This window comes from Carassius auratus, unplaced genomic scaffold (assembly GCF_003368295.1).
Source record: "Carassius auratus strain Wakin unplaced genomic scaffold, ASM336829v1 scaf_tig00027223, whole genome shotgun sequence".
Taxonomy (NCBI): Eukaryota; Metazoa; Chordata; class Actinopteri; order Cypriniformes; family Cyprinidae; genus Carassius; species Carassius auratus.
In genome coordinates, this window is record NW_020525574.1 from 35,158 (window position 1) to 49,708 (window position 14,551).

The 14,551-nt window shown below is 37.7% G+C and overlaps 1 protein-coding gene across 1 annotated transcript; it reads left to right on the forward strand.

Moving 5' to 3' along the window:
- The first annotated feature begins 579 nt into the window (after positions 1-579).
- Positions 580-11,961, forward strand: LOC113079128 (acetylcholine receptor subunit beta). The gene is made up of 11 exons (XM_026251331.1): positions 580-713; positions 1,732-1,865; positions 2,234-2,278; positions 2,994-3,103; positions 3,224-3,332; positions 3,619-3,766; positions 3,962-4,147; positions 4,759-4,982; positions 5,101-5,279; positions 11,451-11,592; positions 11,802-11,961. The coding sequence occupies exons 1-11, from the start codon at positions 662-664 to the stop codon at positions 11,940-11,942; spliced, it is 1,470 nt and encodes a 489-aa protein (XP_026107116.1). The 5' UTR covers positions 580-661; the 3' UTR covers positions 11,943-11,961.
- The last annotated feature ends 2,590 nt before the right edge of the window (positions 11,962-14,551 follow it).

Sequence of the window (14,551 nt, forward strand, 5' to 3'; positions counted from 1 at the left end):
GTGTGTGTGTGTGTATGGGGACAGCATTACTGACAATGCCCTCATGTGAATGGCACTAAGCCAATTCAGATGCATCAGATGAATAAGTCGAAAACACTTGAAATCATATTTAAAAAAAGTGGCAAAATTAGCATTTCGAGTTGGTCTTTAGTGATTATAATTGGGTTATATTAAGAACGAGTGTGAAAGGGAAGTCCCCGCACAAGTATGTCAGCAGTGTGATTGTGTGTGTATACGAGTATGTTCACTCCTGTCCTTTCTCACCCTCCGGAAAGGAACAGTCGTGCCCACCTCTTCCCTTTGTTCTCTCACAAAAATATCCACACACACACACACACTTACACAAACCATCAACAGGTGCCTGCCAGAGCTGCCACAGAGTCCACGCATTCCTTTCTCCCTCCCATAATTCTCTCTGCTCCCAGCCAATCACAGAGCTGCCTTTCATAAGTCAGGTTGCAGGGAGGGGAAAAGTGATGAGTTGACCATGTCAGGGTTCGGTAGGGAAGGTGTTGGCACAATCACACTGGGCTGTTGGTGAGCGAGAGGACCGAGTCTGTGGGATATGTGAGTTAGTGTGAGAGCTCGTGAAGGTGTGTTTGTACGAGGTGCCAGTGCTGACGGCTGGCGCTGAACTGTGGATATACGGATTGGGCTTAAAATGAAGGCTCTGCTTGGGCTCCTGTGGTGCTGCTGGCTCCTAACTCTCACAGGTAATACAGATCTGATAGTTTAGATGTGGAAGACGTATTTGCGCTAGCATTCAAAAGTTTGGGGTTGATAGGATTATTAGGAGTAAAAACGAACTGTAAAAAAAATATCAGCAGCCATTACTCCACATGATCCTTGTTGAAATCATTTTAATATGCTGATTTGGTGTTCAATAAACATGTCTTATTAGTATCAATGTTGTGCTGCTTAAGATTACTGTGGAAAAACATGATCATTTGGATCTTCTGAATTTTTTGATAAATAAAAAGTTCGAAAGGACAAGTTAAATTCCCTACTGTCAGGGAATTACTTTATCAATGAAATGCATTTTTGCTAAATAGATACATTTATTAAAAAAATAAAAATAAAAAACACCAAATGTATGTATATATGTGTGTATGCATGTATATTTTTGTTTCAAAGAGTTTATGCATTATTATATAACATTTTATGTTGATACATTTTGTGTATGTATTGCATAATTTACAGTATGTATAAATATTCATCATGAATAATTATTTAATTGTGTGTATATATATATATATATATATATATATATATATATTGCATATAAATATATATATGTAATATATACATTACGATATAAAATGTTAATATTAAAATAATAAGTAAATTATTAATTAGTTTGAAATTCAGAATCAGTATATGGTCAAGTTTATCTGAACAGATAGTTACAGGTTTATATGTGACCAGAGTGTTAGTTATGTGCTTTCATAAACTGCATGTGACGTACTGCATCTCTCTGACACAAAGTTCATATAATGTTTATAATGCTACAGCATATTTCATCTTGTAATAAAGAGACAAAGAAAGCAGTGCTGAGGCCATTAACTCCTCTGAATGTTGATCTGAGTCAGCCCATTCTTAAAAAAAACCTTTTTATGACTACAAGTCAGAAGAAACGCAGGGAGAGAGAGATAGACAAGTCTGTGCTGGGCTTATTTTGATTAAGAAACAAGGCGATAATGAGCATTTGTGCGTCTGCATGTGTGTTTTCAGTGGCATCCGAGGCTGAACGCATGCTACTGGAGGATTTGTTTCAGGATTACAACCTGAAGGTGCGTCCAGCGCGTAGCTGGAATGAGCGAGTGATGGTCCGAGTGGGAATGACTTTAGTGCAGCTCATCAGCTTGGTATGATACACATAACACTCATGCATAAACACGTCCACGCACATTTTCCTATGCTGAATTACTGACTGATCCTCTCTTTATTCATTGTTTATTTCCAAAGCATTTCTCTCTTTATGATCACTCACTTGTGTTCGGGGACATTCCCAGCAGACTGTTGGAGATCAATTGCCCAGATGCCTTTCTCGTACCCACTGGGCCGTGCAGCCAACGCTTCAGCAACATTTCCCTAACATTAGAGAAACATTAGCACTTAGTCGCCTATCAGCAAGCACTTTCCAGCCATGAGGCATCGAGCCATGCATAGAGCATTAGCTTTCATACGGAAGGACTGATGTCACGCTAATGTCATGATCTCTCTTCTCTCACAGAACGAGAAGAATGAAGAGATGACAACAAACGTGTTCATGAATATGGTGAGAGGCTGATCATTTATCTCATCCTTCCTAACAACTGTTTATTTTATGCTTAAATTGACTGTCACTTTTCATAACTGCAAGTCATTTTTGGCTTTTCTTATGTGCTTTCTTTAGTTGCAGAGCAATGATGTGTGTGTGTCAGAGAAAGTACTGAATTGCTTAACTAAGGGAATTGGGGATAAGGTTTGGGGAATGGGGATACATCTGATCTCAATAGATTTTTCAGAATGTCTCCTTAAGAATATCGGATAAATGGTTTAATAATGTTTTAAAGAAATGTTTCTTGATCACTAAATCTGCATAATAGAATAATTTCTGAAGGATCATGTGGCACTGGAGTCTGTTGTAATTGCTGAAAGTTCAGCTTCGCCGTGACAGGAATAAAAGCACCTTTTAAACAGTTCATTTAAATTGTACAAAAGTAACAAAATATTACTGATTTTACTGTTTTTTTATTTTTATACATAATGCAGCATTGGTGTATATGTGTAATTTTTAAAGGACATCACTTCTAATATCCGTAAGTGACTGGGCTAGTGTAAAGTTTTTTTATGATTATTTAAATTATGACGACCAGCCTAAAGTCCAAAATGGCTTAATAAACAGAAAAATATCAGTGTATAAAAAAAAAGAAAGAAAGAAAGAAAGTAGAATCTGATGGAAATTCCATTCCCCGGTCCACTCTCTCTCTTTCTGTCTCTCTCATCTCAAGGAATGGACAGATTACAGATTATCTTGGAATCCCGCGGACTACGAAAATATTGATGTTGTGCGAATTCCTCCCTTAAAAGTGTGGCGTCCAGACATCTACCTAATCAACAAGTGAGATCATCCTCCCAACAGGCCACCTGCCACAGTATCACACTGTAAAAATACAAAATAAAACCTGCAAATGACACTGAATTTAGGATTTGACTAAGATGTTCTCTTTCTGATTCTTAGTAATGATGGTCAGTTTGACGTTGCCCTCTATGTAAACGTGCTAGTGAGAAGCGATGGGACCGTCTCCTGGTATCCACCAGCCATCTACCGCAGCTCCTGTTCCATAGAGGTACATCTGAACTTGTTATTGTTCCTTTAGCTCAATTGGTAGAGCATTGCATTAGCAGTGCAAGGTTGTGGGTTCAATTCCCAGGGAGCACGTTAGGTAAAAAAATGTTTGCCTGAATGCACTGTAAGTCTCCTAAATGCATAAATGTAAATGTTCGTACCTTTGTCAGAATCACAGAAACCTGTGCTGAACCAGAAATCACTTTTGACATATTACTGATTTGAAAGTTGTGTTATTATTGTATTGTATTGTATTATGTTCAAATCTGTGTCCTCCATCCCTATAGGTGGCGTACTTTCCATTTGACTGGCAGAACTGCACAATGGTGTTTCGTTCCTACACGTATGATTCCTCAGAAGTGGACCTTCAGTACGGTCTCGATGAAGATGGCAACGAGCTCCATGAGATAGTGATTGATGAGAATGCATTCACTGGTTAGTGTACTTCATCCTAAGAGTGACAGCTTCCTTTATTACAGTAGAGATGATTTGAATTTAGTAATATAGTAATATAGTTGGTTTCCCTGTAGTCTGTTTATGGCTGCCAAGCAATGTAGGAGCTTAGCACATGGCACACTCTCTTCTTCCTTCTGTCTCTCTTTCTCTCATCAGTCCTCTCTCTTCCCTAAGAGAACGGTGAGTGGCAGATTTGTCACAAGCCCAGCAGAAAGAACATCCACGATGACTTGTATGAGGACATCACCTTCTACCTGATCATTGAGAGGAAGCCTCTGTTCTACATCATTAACATCATCGTGCCCTGCATCCTCACCAGTGTGCTGGCCATATTTGTCTTCTATCTGCCACCTGGTGCAGGTGGACAACTTTAATTAGGAAATCAATATGTTGCATGTAAATCCTGCAGTTTATGTTCAACTTGGAAGTTTTATGAAACATCCTGACTAATTAAATATACACTACCGTTCAGAAGTTTGAAGTCGAGTTTCTAATGCCTACCAAGGCTGCATTCACTTGACCAAATATGCAGAAAAACAGTAATATTGTGAAATATTAAAATAACTGTTTTCTATTTTTATATATTTTTAGATGTAATTTATTTCTGTGATGCCAAAGCTAAGTTTTCAGCATCATTACTCCAGTCTTCAATCTCACATGATCCTTCAAAAATCAAATTAATATGCTGAATTACTGCACAAGAAGCATTTCTTATTGTTATCAAAACAGTTGTGCCGCTTGATATTTTTGTGGAAGCATGATATCTTTTTTCTGGATTCTTTGATGAATGGAAAGTTCAAAAATCGTGCTGACCCCAAACTTTTGAACAGCAGTGCTACAGAAGGACTTTTTTTTTTTTGGCTGTATGCAAACTATGGATGACCTTGTTTAACTTGAGCAATTTGACTTTTTTTTATCACTGGAACAGAATTTGTTTGGATGTAAGACATGTTTTCTGATCTCTCCCTCAGGTGAGAAGATGACTCTGTCCATCTCGGTCCTTATCGCTCTCACTGTTTTCATGCTGTTGTTGGCTGACAAAGTCCCGGAAACATCACTTGGCATTCCTATCATCGTTAAATATGTAATGTTCACCATGATCCTGGTGACGTTCTCAGTCATCCTTAGTGTGGTGGTCCTGAACCTCCACCACAGGACTCCCAGCACACACCACATGCCCTCATGGGTGCGAAAGGTGACCCTTAGGAAGATTCACATTCGGAAAGAAATCTTAATATAAAAGCAGTTTATTCATGATATTCAGAAAATGTACTTAAACCTGAACGCATTTTCTGTCATCTTACATTCTTCAGGTTTTCATCAACGTACTGCCCCGTTACTTGGGTGTGCTGAGGCCCCAAATTGAGAAACCAGTGGAGGACGAGCCAAAAGAAAGCATCCCATTGGGTTGTCTGGACAAAGGTCTTAAACCTGGAGGTGAATATTTTATCCGAAAGATCAACCCAGAGCTGGTATTGCCTTGGAGAGGAAGGTAGGTATTGTGTGCAATGAAGCAGTCAATCACAAAATAACCCTATATCAATGTTTATAACAACTTGTGTGTCTTCTAAAATGTTTGGAGATTAAATGTGATGTAAATTGCATGTATATGAGATAATAGCGTATAATTTTCTGTCATGAAACGGCGCAGGTCGATGGGTTGTTAATGCAAACTGGTGATATTCACAGCGTTACACGACGTGGCACAATCTGATTGGTTCATGTTGCATACACAGCCAATGAGCTTGCTGCTTTGTGTTTAAATGGCTGGTTAGATTCCACTAGAGCTTTTCAGATTTCCTCTGAAACCCTCCACCTTCCCCAGCTCCACCTGTATAGATGAGCTCCGTTATTCTTTACAGTTAGAATAACATCTGATTTGGTTGTGGGTAAAGTTTTTTTTACCTATTTGTCTTTTTGCTTATTGGTCTTGTCAAATCTTTTTGACTGCAAATGCTAAGCACAACTCTTGTTAGACACAGTTAACAAACACCCACTCAGACAAAAACACACATAGATGCCAAATCAATATGCAGTACTTTAATGTGCTTGTACCGTAATCTGCTGGTGTTGGCAATATCGCTTGCTTTTAAACAACTCTCGTAAACGCGGATCAGGGTGGGCGGATGATGAAAGTCTCTGTGCTGGCTGTTCCTCCTCTCAATCCAAGGGCATTTGATCTCAGCCCAGTTAAGCCCAGTCACCCCTCCAAAGTCGCCAGAATCTAAGCCCTTGTTGAGCTGAGGCATTAGAGTGTAATGCACACAAGAGCAGCAGGGGATGGCCAAAGGTGGAGGATGCACATAAATGGATGAATAGACATTTGGATGGACAGATGGATGGGTTTTTTTCTGAAAACGTGCACATGACTCTTCTTTAAGTGTACAGTGTGTGTAGCAGAGACACGTCTTCATCTGTCTGTAACAGTAGTAATGTGCCTATTTTCCTCCTCTTCATCTGTTTGAGAATGGATCGTGACCTGTGACCTGTCGCTCTTGCTCCTGTAATCTGGTGCCGCAGAGTGTGCCACTCTTTAGTCAGTCTAACAGGTGGCTGCATTCAGCTATGGAGCTTTATTGAAGTGTTAAGCTCACAAGTCCTTCAAGACATTGCGCCGGTCTTGAGGGCTACAGGATAAGAGAAGTGATTTCAGCAATGTGATCCATTTTCATTAGCAGGTGGTACTTGCTATCCAAACCGAAATATCCTAAATTTCTTGTTAAATCTAATGGTGGTTTGACAGCAGATTGGTGTCAGAGTTTGACTGGTGTGACTTTGTAATGAACTCAGGTCTTGCTTGGAAACAGGAGTTTGGAAACAATTGGTATGAAAGCAATAAGTTTATTATTAAAATTGTAGTATAAATGTAACATTTTTGGACATTTGACATTGCCCTTTTTCATTCCGAGTCCTTAAGTGTTATTTTTGTATTATTTATATACAAAAAAACTATTTATTCAAATGTGTATATATACAGTACGTGGTGGTTGTGGTGTAAATAGCATGCTGATAACATTACGACTTTTGCACATGAAAACACTCGTAGATATAATGATCCATTTCTAGCCATTATAGAATGTTTGAACATTGATTCCACAGAAAATGCAATGAAATTAAAGATATGATACGGACTACAATGCTTAGTAAAATGATGTCCTGCATCCACCGATATGTTTATTTAACTGGCTAAAAAGACAGGTGAAAGAGTATTTGTATCTGTGTTGTATTTATGTGCATTGTTTGTTTATGTTGTGCAGACGTCTGTGTGCATGAGCTGTGTCTGTGCAGATAATCATTTGAGGATGGGTTTTTTATATTACGTGTGTGTATGCAACATGTGCATAGAAAAGTGTATGCATGCATCACACATACAGTATGTGGAAACAAACGTTTGTATGAGTTGTTGGAGTTCCAGTCTATACCGGTATGCATCTCATTGACCGTGCATATCATGTGCCGGACGTGTGGTGCTCTCTGTATAAGCCATGTTGGAAAAAACTCACCCTTGAAAGAATGGGAATGTGAGAGAGGAGAGGTCAGTCCCAGACACAGCACTGCTCTCATTCATTCTACACTGTATGACAGACTCATTCCCACTATAGCACAGAGCAACACAATATTGACCTCTACAGTGAACTCACGCTACTGTACAACACAGCATGCAATACTACTCCACAATGCTATATACAAACCCGATTCCAAGAAAGTTGGGACACTGTACAAAATTGTGAATAAAAACAGAATGCAATGATGTGGAAGTTTCAGATTTCAATATTTTATTCAGCATACAACATAGATGACATCAAATGTTTAAACTGAGAAAATGTATAATTTTAAGGGAAAAATAAGTTGATTTTACATTTCATGGCATCAACACATCTCAAAAAAGTTGGGACAAGTCCATGTTTACCACTGTGTGGCATCCCCTCTTCTTTTTATAACAGTCTGCAAACGTCTGGGGACTGAGGAGACAAGTTGCTCAAGTTTAGGAATAGGAATGTTGTCCCATTCTTGTCTAATACAGGCTTCTAGTTCCTCAACTGTCTTAGGACTTCTTTGTCACATCTTCCTCTTTATGATGCACCAAATGTTTTCTATGGGTGAAAGATCTGGACTGCAGGCTGGTCATTTCAGTACCCGGATCCTTCTTCTACGCAGCCGTGATGTAGTAATTGATGCAGTATGTGGTCTGGGATTGTCATGATGGAAAATGCAAGGTCTTCCCTGAAAGAGACGACGTCTGGATGGAGCATATGTTGTTCTAGAACTTGGATATACCTTTCAGCATTGATGGTGCTCATCTTTCCAGATGTGTAAGCTGCCCATGCCACACACACTCCTGCAACCCCTTACCATCAGAGATGCAGGCTTCTGAACTGAGCGCTGATAACTACTTGGGTTGTCCTTGTCCTCTTTGGTCCGGATGACGTGGCGTCCCAGTTTTCCAAAAAGAACTTCAAATTTTGATTCGTCTGACCACAGAACAGTTTTCCACTTTGCCACAGTTCATTTTAAATGAGTCTTGGCCCAGAGAAAACGCCTGCGCTTCTGGATCATGTTTAGATATGGCTTCTTTTTTGACCTATAGAGTTTTAGCCGGCAGCGGTAAATGGCACGGTGGATTGTGTTCACGACAATGTTTTCTGGAAGTATTTCTGAGCCCATGTTGTGATTTCCATCACAGTATCATTCCTGTATGTGATGCAGTGCTGTCTAAGGGCCGAAGATCACAGGAATTCAGTATGGTTTTCTGGCCTTGACCCTTAAACACAGAGATTGTTCCAGATTCTCTGAATCTTTGGATGATATTATGCACTGTAGATGATGATAACTTCAAACTCTTTGCAATTTTTCTCTGAGAAACTCCTTTCTGATATTGCTCCACTATTTTTCGCCGCAGCATTGGGGGAATTGGTGATCCTCTGCCCATCTTGACTTCTGAGAGACACTGCCCTCTGAGAGGATCTTTTTATACCCAATCATGTTGCCAATTGACCTAATAAGTTGCAAATTGGTCCTCCAGCTGTTCCTTATATGTACATTTAACTTTTCCAGCCTCTTATTGCTACCTGTCCCAAATTTTTTGGAATGTGTAGCTCTCATGAAATCCAAAATGACATTTCAAAATGTCTCACTTTCAACATTTCATATGTTATCTATATTCTATTGTGAATAAAATTTAAGTTTATGAGATATGTAAATTATTCCATTCCTTTTTTTTACTCACAATTTGTACAGTGTCCCAACTTTTTTGGAATAGGGTTTGTATTATTTGTGCTGCTTTCTAATTGCCATTGCTCATACTTGGTTATTTATTACCATAAAATGTTACATTTGATACATAACTCATCCAGCATGGTTTGTACTGTTAAATTGTCTGGCTTGTTGCAGAGAAGTATGCTCTTACTTGTAGTACATTTACATTACATTTACATTTATTGATTTAGCAGACGCTTTTATCCAAAGCGACTTACAGATGAAGACAGTGGAAGCAATCAAAAACAACAAAAAGAGCAATGATATATAAGTGCTATAACAAGTCTCAGTTAGGTTAACACAGTACACGAAGCATGGGATTTTAACTAATATAATAAATAAAAAGAAAACTAATAGAATAAAAAATAAAAGAATAGAGCAAGCTAGTTAGAGGTCTTTACACATACACACACACACATACATATACAATTGCATAATAAATGAAAAGAAAATAGAATACAAAAAGATTAGAAAGGTAGTTAGATTTTTTAAAGAATAGAATTAGAATAGTGAGTGTTAAAGTTAGAGGATCAAATAAAGATGGAAGAGATGTGTTTTAAGCCGATTCCTGAAGATGGCTAAGGACTCAGCTATTCGGATTGAGTTGGGAAGGTCATTCCACCAGAAGGGAACATTTAATTTAAAAGTCCGTAAAAGTGACTTTGTGCTTCTTTAGGATGGCACAATCAAGCGACGTTCATTTGCAGAACGCAAGCTTCTAGAGGGGACATAAGTCTGAAGTAATGAATTTAGGTAAATGGGTGCAGAGCCAGTGGTAGTTTTGTAAGCAAACATCAATGCCTTGAATTTAATGTGAGCAGCTATTGGGAGCCAGTGCAAATTGATAAACAGAGGTGTGACGTGTATTCTTTTTGGCTCATTAAAAATAATCTTGCTGCCGCGTTCTGAATTAATTGTAAAGGTTTGATAGAGCTGGCTGGAAGACCTGCCAAGAGGGCATTGCAATAGTCCAACCTGGACAGAACAAGAGCTTTAACAAGGAGTTGTGCAGCATGATCCGAAAGAAAGGGCTTGATCTTCTTGATGTTGAATAAAGCAAATCTGCAGGATCGGACAGTTTTAGCAATGTGGTCTGAGAAAGTCAGCTGATCATCAATCATAACTCCAAGGCTTCTAGTAGATGAAAAATGTTATTTTCTCCTAGTATTGTGATGGTGAGCTATGCATGAATAACTCGGTGCTGTTCTAAAAATGTAAAGATGCAACAGGTGCAGTAAATCATTATAAATAAGTGCGTGTTGTCTAAATGTTGCCCTGACATTTCAAAGTGTGCGGCTGTCACTTGCAGACCATTTAGGTCATGGGACAGGTCTTATTTTTCAGAATAAAAGAGGAAGACTGACAAAGACAGGATCAATATGCAGTACGATACAGTATCTAACTTTTAGTCCAAGTACCAACTAGTCTCCAATATTCCATCATTTTTTTTTTCATCTTTTCTTTCTGTTCTCAGTATTGACTAAATTGAAATCTGAGCAATATAACACCATATCCTAATTAATTTAAAAGGGCCAAAATTGCTGCTCATATTTAGAAGCAATTTTTAAAGGAAAAGTGAAAATATGATGAAAATGTACTCACCCCTCAGGTCATCCAAGATTTAGATGGGTTTGTTTATCAGAACAGATTTAGAGAAGTGAGCCATTATATCACTTGCTCACCTATGGATCCTCTGCAGTGAATGGGTGCCGTCAAGGTCCAAACAGCTGGCAAAAACATCACAATAATCCATAAGTAACTGACACAACTCCAGTCCATCAATTAAACTCTTGTGAAGCAAAATGCTGCTGAAATATGGGTCCTTATCCATTATCTTGCTTTCTCAGGTGAAAAAGTTGTCTTGTCTGAATAAGGAGAGAAATATGCACAGATCATGCATCGTTTACATGCAAAAGAAAACAGTTGTAAACAAATATTTCTGTGGATTTTAATGGAGAAGGGAAACAGGGCATAGACTTTTTCAAATCAGTATATATTATGGACTAAATGACAGAAGTTTAAAGTTCAAATGCATTAATGGTGTATTTGTTTTTACACAGTTGTTTACTTCACAAGATGTTAATTGGTGGACTGGAGTAGTGTGGAATACTTGTGGATTATTCTGATTTTGACAGCTGTTTTAACTCTCATTTTGGCGGCACCCATTCACTGCAGAGAACCCATTGGTTAGCAGGAGATGGCCTGAGGGTGAGAACATTTTTAGGGTGAATTTTAGGGTGAACTATTCCTTTAATGATAATTGTTAGAATTTTATATAATGTTAATAATCCACTTACAGTGAGTGGGCATGGAAACATACAGCATAACAATTTGTTTTGTTAGTATACTTATGAACCTTTGTTTAAGGTTAATCATTCTTTCATTTTTGTGTATTTGTGCTTTTCAGTCATAACGAGAGCACTGTGAAGCTGCAGAGGTTTTCAAACAGTGACAACTATTGTCTGATTCTGCCTCCGAATCTCAAATCTGCAATCGCCGCCATCACGTACATGGCTGAGCAATTGAAGAAGCAGGATGTGGACGATACTGTAAGTCTATCAACACACATTCTCATTCACTCTCCGGCTCTGTTTTTCCACACAAACTCACAGATACACAAAGAAACCTTTATCTAAGGCTCTTCCTCCTGGTCTGTCCCTGATCCTCATGATTATTCATTAATTGACAATAAACATCCTCCTTCGTCCGTGAGATCCACACATCCCATTGTTTCTGTGTTTGATGTGATCCTGTGTAGATGACAGATGACTGGCAGTACATTGCTGTGGTTTTGGATCGGCTCTTCCTTTGGCTCTTTGTCATCATTACTACCCTGGGCACACTGGCCATGTTTCTGGATGCCAGTTTCAACTACACTCCTGACCAACCTTTTCCATGAGCACATCCCTTAAATGACAGGCACACAGCTCCTGAACACAAAACATTGGAAGACTGACTCTAGGGGGCACCAACAATCATATTTATTTGCCTTTCTTTCTTTCTCTTTCTTTCTTTCTTTCTCTTTCTTTCTTTCTTTCCAAGTTTCCATTCTGATCAATATTGTTGATATTTTTCCATAACAATATATTTGTTATTTTCAAGTTCTTTCAATTCATCCACTATGTATAATCATACATTTAATCTTTATTTGTCACTTATTACATACTGTATTAAGTCATTATATGTAATAAATCTTTAAGAATAATTATTTTACTTCCTAGGTAATATATTAATAAAATGTTATTGCCATAGTCTTGATTACCTTTTTCTTAACTTTTTTATTGATCTAATGTTCATAAAACAGAGAGAGCATGTAAATTGTTGCCTTTATTTAATTGTTTTTTTGTCATTAATTTATCGTTTATTTCTTAATTTATTTCTTAATTATGACAAAGAACTGCACAGATGCAGATATTATAACAATCTATCGATAAACACACACCTTGTCCTTGCTATAGCCCCCCTAAAATGCGCTGCCCTAGAGAATATATGATAAAAAAAATTATAATCACATGCATATTCAGCGTAATCTAAACAATCATACAGTATTTCTCTCCTTGTGTGCAGCTCTTTTCTGTCTGCCAGCAGTGGTTTGTTAAATCCTTCCTGGACCTGACTCGTCACCCAACTATTAGGATATAAAGTCTGAGACGCATGCCTTAATGTCATGCTTTGCCAATCTAGCTACAGTAAAGTTAATGAACTGATGTGCAGTCAGTTCTAAACAATGTTAGCTGATGATTTTCTGGCTGACACACCTCTTTTTTTAGCCAGTAATTTGAATATTAACTTACATTATGTAGTCCACTATGTTGTCTAATTCTCAAATAATATGAGAATATGAAACTTTAAAAGTTTAAATATACTGGCAGAGCCAAACTCATGGCTCATGTTTAGATCAAGCTCCTAAAGCAACATGATATTGCTTTTATTGGGTTAACATTAATTTATTTGGACTCACACGACCAATTTGATGCTAGTTTTCTAATATTTTGCGTTGGATGAATTTCTGTTGGATGAAATTAAAGTCATAATCTTCTTTTATTGAGTCATGGATGTTACAAGTCTTTAAAGTCAGCATGAAAACAAAATTAAAATTATTTTGTGTGTGTGTGTGTGCATTTCTGGTCTTGGCATACTTTATTCTCAAGACAAATTACAAAGTATTTTGGATATAATAAATCCTGTCTTAGTAAGCATAAAAGACATAAAAAAAATATATATATATATATGTATAAAGTCACTGCTTTTGAGGGGAAACCAGAGGCCTGTGTGTTTTATTGCTCATGGTTCAGTGGGCTTCTAAGGTGGCTTACACCAGTTTAAGCAATGTTTTTTTTTTTTTCACTGTCTATAAACTTCAAAAAAAGCCCTGGAGCCAGCCAGAAGAATAGCCATGAAGGGAGTTTCTGTTCTTCTTGGGGCTGATTTAGCACTGCTGCTGCCCCTTTGCTGAGTGTTGTCTGTTTACTGGAACTAGGTGGGGACACAAGCTTCTAAAAATGTCAAAGTTTCTTTTGTGTGTCAAGGCTAACTTGGTCCAGTGCTCAGGAACCGGCCAATAGGGTGCCAGATAAATCACGTTACCAGGGGCCATGAGGTAGTGTGTGCACATTTCAAGACGTTACTGAAGCAGAGAAGTTCTTCTGCTGTGTCTGCCAACTGTTACTCCACCTCTCCTACACATTCTCTTCTCTGAGAATTCTAAAACTGTCACTTTTTGGTTTTAATTCGTTTAAATCCTATGTGTTACATTTAAACCCATTTAAAAGAAACCATCAACAATAAACCGAAAACATAGGTGTCAGACACATTCTGGACTGAAAATAATTTCCTCATCTAATAGCATTATTGCTTCCGGACTATTTTCCTCAGGTTATATATATTTCCTCTTTCCCTTTGTAAGATCATTTTAACATTGGCGCCGCAGACAATAGTTGATCGTGTTCCAGACTGTTCTCCCTTTCACCGGAAGTGCAGAGGTCACCTGATGGAATGATTAGACGTTTCCTCACGGAATGGACAAGATGCAAGTCGAGGTTCAGAGACTGAATAGAAAATTAGCATGTGAAACTTTTTAAGCACTAAATAAACGAACGAAAATTAAAGGTTTTTAAAATGTATCAATGTAAATTAAAGCGTGCAAAATAATAATAATAATAATAAAATTGCTATAATAATAACTATAACAACAATTAGCATAGTGTTTCATTTAATGGGAGCCCGTTTCTGCCAACATACAAAAGGAAATCATACTTCACTTTCTATGTAATTTTATTTATTTATTTATTTCATAATTGAGACGTAAGCCTAGCCTAGTATCTCATAATTTAAGTCATACATATGTTATATGTTTTTGGTGGAAACATGGGTTTTCTTATAAAGACACTCGTCTAGAAGAATATGTTAAAGAGAAAACATCAACTTTATCTAGCCTGCTACCCGATTTTTTTTTCTTTTTTTTTTTGTAGGATAATAAAAGTTCAAAACAAGCACAGATGATGCGAG